Source organism: Galeopterus variegatus, unplaced genomic scaffold, assembly GCF_000696425.1.
Source record: "Galeopterus variegatus unplaced genomic scaffold, G_variegatus-3.0.2 Scaffold18177, whole genome shotgun sequence".
Lineage (NCBI taxonomy): Eukaryota > Metazoa > Chordata > Mammalia > Dermoptera > Cynocephalidae > Galeopterus > Galeopterus variegatus.
The window spans coordinates 13,379-19,411 of record NW_007744288.1 but is presented as its reverse complement, the minus strand read 5'-3'; the positions used below and the strand labels follow the sequence as shown (position 1 = coordinate 19,411).

Genomic DNA, 6,033 nt, shown 5'->3' with positions numbered 1-6,033 from the left:
TTGAGGCAACTTCTGGTCATTTACAAACAATTACCAATGTTAGGAGGAACAGCATCCAGCTTAACCTGCCGGTACTTCTCAAGCTAAGTGTCTAGGCTATTAACGATGTATCTGATGCTTATTTCCCAAAATTTCAAGAAACCTCATATTCAGAGTAAATGGCTTTCTGAGCCTACGTTTCTTCATCTGTAAAATAAGTATAATACCAATCTCACTGAATTACTAAAAAAAATTAAATAAGATGGCATGTTTAAAGAGCCTAACAGGGCTTCTTCTTGCACTTAAACTTTTTTTCCCATATATTATGTTGGGGAGCTTCCAGGAAATATCATGGAAGAGCTCCCCAGGTCTAAGAGAAAAATACTTAGTGAGACCCCAGGATTCAGAAGAAACTATTAAAACTAATTCACCAATGATCCACAAGAAGAGTTTTCTGAGTCTCGGAACCAAACAAACTCATGCTTTGAATTCTGATGAAATCTAATCTGTTCAGTCTAGTGAATCACAGATCACAAAACCTTCTACAGCAGCAAAAGACTCAAAGCTCAGAAGACACAGAGGAAGACACCCACACAGACAACTGGAATTCACGAGCAAGTTCTACAACAGAAAAGTGGAAATGACAAGAAGGAATCAATGCACACATTGCATGGCAGTATAACTAAGCATTCCTGTACCTAACTGTATTATAGTGACATCTGCAGGAGGAAACTAACCATAAATAAAGGGGAGAGTTGTCCCATTATGGACTAGATGGCTTGAATTCTGATTCCTAAAAGAAACAAGGTTCTAGAGGCAAGAGGGAAAAAAATATATTTAGAAATTTAGAAAAACATTTAAAAGATTTTTTATGATAAGAATTATTGAGACTAGAAGTCCAGAAAATGATTCTAGATCAAGAATATTCTGAAGTAGGATGGAATGAGAGTAAAACAAAACATTTCCAAATCTGTTCTCAACATTTATTCTGTGTCCCTGTGATTTCCTTCCTTATAAAAGTCTGGAATACAAATACCAGAAATCTGGCTTGCATGCCAGCACACCACTATTCTGGGTTTATGATAATAATAATTGACCACAGTCTTCTTTCTCCCCACACTCAAAACTTGTTCTTAGAATTCTTGTCCTCGCAGTTCTCTAGGCTGCCATAGCCAGATGACTAGAATTTACACCCCAGAGAAAATGTGACTGAAATCCTTGGTTTCGGCCTGCATTATTCATATACCTGTAATAAGGTACGTAGCACTGGAAAAAAGCAGTCAAAAGGGAAAACAATCCTGGAGTGAGGAGTAAAGGGTAAACAAAGCTGTCCAAATCACTTACTATTAGAGGAAAGAAAAAAAAGGAGATAAAGCTAACCAGAGGAAGAAGTGGAAATCACCAAGCTTTCTACAGTAGTTGCCAAAACAGGAAATTTACTTCCACTAGTCTGACACATAACCACAGAGTCCCACAGATTATGACCAGGAAGACAGGTTGAACAAAGAAAACTTAGAAAAACAGCAAAATACAAAGTAAAATCTTCCCTATTTTCCACTGTCAGAGAGATTATGCAATTAACCGGTTAGCTCACTGGGTGAGTGTGGTGCTGACAACACCAAGTCAAGGGTTAAGAGCCCCTTACCGGTCATCTTTAAAAAAAAAAAAAAAGATTTCTTTGTTTCAGGTAGTTATTTTTAAATTCTAACATATTTATGAATAAATAGATACCTTACAATTGTCAGACATTACTCATGCACCAAATAATAAAGAGTAATGTAAAAACTTTTATAAGGTAGCTGTACAAATACACCAGTGTGCCACAAATAGCCTCATGACTAGAATAAAATGATGATGCTAAAAATAATGTTGTAGAAGTATATTCATTGACATAGGAAGGTGCTCATGACATAACTAAGTTTAAAATGCAGCTTACAAAAGAGAATGTTCACTGTGATCCAGTTTTTTCACGTTTTAAAAAGCCTAGGGTTCAATCCCTGTACTTGCCAGAAAATTATGTCAATACAATAAAAGCCATTTATGACAAACCAATTGCCAATATCATCCTGAATGGAAAAGGAACAATACAAGGATGTCAACTTTTACTGCTCCTATTTAACAGAGTATTGGAAGAACTAGCCAGAGCTATCAGACAAGAGAAAGAAATAAAGGGCATCCAGACTGGAGAGGACAAGGTCAAACTGTCCTTGCTTACTGACAACATGATCTTATATATAGAAAAACCTATACACTTTACCAAAAAACTCTTACAGCTGATTAACAATTTCAGTAACGTTGCAGGATACAAAATCAACACCCCAAAATCAACAGCATTTTTATTCCCGCTCACTGGCTGAGCGAGGCGCGGGAGCAACGCCGAGGCTTGCGATCCCGTTGCCGGTCCCCGGTCCGGTACGGGGGCAACACTGAGGGTTGCGATCCGTTGCCGGACACGGAAAAAAGACAAAAGACAAAAAAAAAAAAAAAAAAAAGAAAATGAAATCAAGAAAGCAAAGCCATTTACAATAGTCACCAAAAAAATAAAATACCTAGGTATCAATTTAAAAATAAATCAATTTAAAAAATAAAATACCTAGGAATCTTGGATGGGAAGAAGCAACATCATGAAAATGTCCATTCTACTCAAAACAATCTACAGATTAAACGCAACCCCCATCAAAATACCAACAACGTTCTTCACAGAAATAGAAAAATCAATCCAAACTTTCACATGGAACAACAAAAGACCCCAAATAACCAAAGCAATCCTAAGCAGAAAAAATGAAGCCAGAGGCATAAAACTATCCAACTTCAAATTATATTACAAAGCTATTGTAACCAAAACAGCACGGTACTGGCATAAAAAGACACACTCGGACCAATGAAACATAATAGAAAACCCAGAAATCAACCCACATACTTAGACCCAATTGATCTTTGACGAAAGCAGCAAGAACATACATTGGGGGAAAGACAGCCTCTTCAATAAATGGTGCTGAAAAAATTGGACAGCCATATGTAGAAAAATCAAACTGGACCTATACCTCTCACCATATACCAAAATCAACTCAAAATGGATTAAAGACAAATATAAGACCTAAAACCATAAAATTACTAAAGGAAAATACAGGGGAAACACTCTAGGTAATAGGACTGGGCAAAGACTTCATGAATAAGACCGAAAAAGCACAAGCAACAAAAGAAAAAATAAATGGGATTATGTCAAACTAAAAAGCTTCTGCACAGCAAAGAAGACAAATCAACAGAGTGGAAAGACAACCTACAGCATGGGAGAAAACATTTGCAAACTATACATCCAATGAGGGATTAATATCCAGAATATAAAAAGAATTCAAACAACTATACAGTAAAAAAAGAAATAATCTAATTAAAAAATGGGCAAAGGAGGCCGGCCCGTGGCTCACTCGGGAGAGTGTGGTGCTGATAACACCAAGGCCCCGGGTTCAGATCCCATATACGGATGGCTGGTTCGCTCGCTGGCTGAGCGTGGTTCTGACAACACCAAGTCAAAGGTTAAGATCCCCTTACCGGTCATCTTTAAAAAAAAAAAAAAAATGGGCAAAGGAGATGAATAGACATTTTTCAAAGGAAGACATACAAATGGCCAACAGATACATGAAAAAATGCTCAGCATCACTAGTCACCAGAAAAATGCAAATCCAAATCACATTGTGATATCATCTCACCCTAGTTAGACTGGCCATTATTAAAAAGACCGAGAATAACAAATGATGGCGAGGATGCAGAGAAAGAAGAACTCTTCTACACTGTTAGTGGGAATGTAAATTAGCACAGCCATTATGGAAAACAGTATGGAGGTTTCTCAAACAACTACAGATAGAAAAAAAAAAAAAAAAAACAAAAAACAAAAAAAAAAACCCCAAAAAACAAAAAACTCAAAACTGAAAGGATAAAGGGCAAACTGGGAATAAATAACAAATACCTTAACCAATCTAACAGAAAAGGAGTTAATTTCCTTAATGCACAAATACCTCTTATGACCCAACAAGAATAAAAGGCCAACAACCAAATAGGAAATGAGTAAGAATGTTAACAGTCATTTCACTAAAAAAGAATTTTAAAACACTCTGAGCTTTTGAAAGATGTTCAGTCTCACTCAGAGTTTAAAATTTTTTAGTTAAGCAATATATTCATTTATCAAACCACCTACTGAACACCTGCTGTATGCCAGGTCCTACTGCATGCTCTGAAGATACACAAGTGAATAGTTGCTATTTTTGATGATAAATATATAATATGTTAAAACTTCGATAAATTAGTAAAGTTATAAGGAAACATATTTTTACACACAGATGACAGGGGTCTAAATTGGGGCAACTTCTTTGGATTGTAATTTAACAATATCATAAATCAAATTTAGTAGTATCTTAATTTATCAGATTTTGAAATGCACATGCTTTTTGACTGAGCAATTTCACTTCCAAAAATGTATTCAACATATATACACATACATGTGATCTAAGACACAAATTTAAGAATATTTTTTGCAGTATTGTCTGCAAGAGCAAAACCTGATTTCCTATTCTGCTGTGGTAATGTAGGAGAGTGTCTTTGATGTAGAAAATAGGCACTAATATTTAGAGGTGATGAGCATCATATTTTTATAAATAAAAATGCCATTTGAAGTATTCTTGCAATTTTTATTTAAGTTTAAAATTATTTCAATTAAAAAAAGAAATTAAGTTTACCACTTCTTTAGATCATCCCCATTCCATGCAGACATCATCTTTCCAGTTAAACTGAATTACTTAGGAAGGAGGGAAGGAGGGAAGGAGGGAAGAAGGGAAGGAAGGAAGGAAGGAAGGAAGGAAGGAAGGAAGGAAGGAAGGAAGGAAGGAAGGAAGGAAGGAAGGAAGGAAGGAAGAAAGAAAAAGACCACAACAATACATTGAACTTTCAGAAGGAGAGAACAAACGTAAGGATAGTAGAGATTGGAGTGGGGGGAGGGAGGGGGTCTGGGAAGTGATAGGTTAGGCAAAGGGCATAAAGAAATTTCACGATTTGGGCCGAGCCCGTGGCGCACTCGGGAGAGTGCGGCGCTGGGAGCGCAGCAGCGCTCCCGCCGCGAGTACAGATCCTATATAGGGATGACCGGTGTGCTCACAGCGCTCACTGGCTGAGCGCGGTGCAGCAGGTCTCAAAAAGGACAAAAAAAAAAAAAAAGAAATTTCACGATTTGTAAAAGTGAATATGGTAATAATAAATAAAAATGTAAAAATAAAATAAAATTAAAATAAAAAAAATTAAAAGTCTAGGGTTCCATCCCTATACCAGCCAATCACAAAAAGAAAAAAAAGAAAAGAAAAACAAATGGCTGAAGGCATAAAAATCATTAGTTAACATTTTGGTGTAATATGTGTGCAGTGGGATTTTGAATGATTTTTACTTTCTTCTGTTTCTCTGTATTTCCTAACTTTACTGTAAAAAACTGATATTATCTGAGAAATTAATTGTTTTTCTTTTAAAAACCTACTGCAATTAGTAATNATCATCATGTTGAAGGGATACCTGCACTCCCATGTTCATGGCAGCTCTATTTACAATAGCCAAAATATGGAACCAACCCAAGTGTCCATCGACAGCCGACTGGATAAGGAAAATGTGGTATATATACACAATGGGGTACTACTCAGCCATAAAAAAGAATGAAATTCTGCCATTTCCAACAGCACGGATCAGTCTGGAAAAAATTATGTTAAGTGAAATAAGCTAGACAAAGAAACAGAAATAATGCATGTTCTCACTCATAACTTGCTGCTAGGAAGGGAGGAAAGGGAGGGGACGGAGAGAGGGAAGGAATGAAGGAAAGAAAGAAAGAAAAAGAAGGAAAAGACCACAACAATACATTGAACTTTCAGAAGGAGAGAACAAACGTAAGGATAGTAGAGATTGGAGTGGGGGGAGGGAGGGGGTCTGGGAAATGATAGGTTGGGCAAAGGGCATAAAGAAATTTCACGATTTGTAAAAGTGAATATGGTAATAATAAATAAAAATGTAAAAATAAAATAAAAT

The 6,033-nt window shown here is 36.3% G+C and overlaps 1 protein-coding gene across 1 annotated transcript in view; it reads right to left on the bottom strand.

Annotated features, from left to right (window-relative positions):
- Positions 1 to 732: 732 nt before the first annotated feature.
- The window catches only part of LOC103582852 (transmembrane protein 245-like), a gene marked incomplete at its 5' end in the record, with an annotated part of 11,760 nt that continues 6,459 nt past the window's right edge, over positions 733 to 6,033 (bottom strand). The window contains one exon of the mRNA XM_008564329.1: positions 733 to 789. Within this exon, the coding sequence (XP_008562551.1) occupies positions 773 to 789 (17 nt within the window). The remainder of the gene's footprint in view (positions 790 to 6,033) is intronic.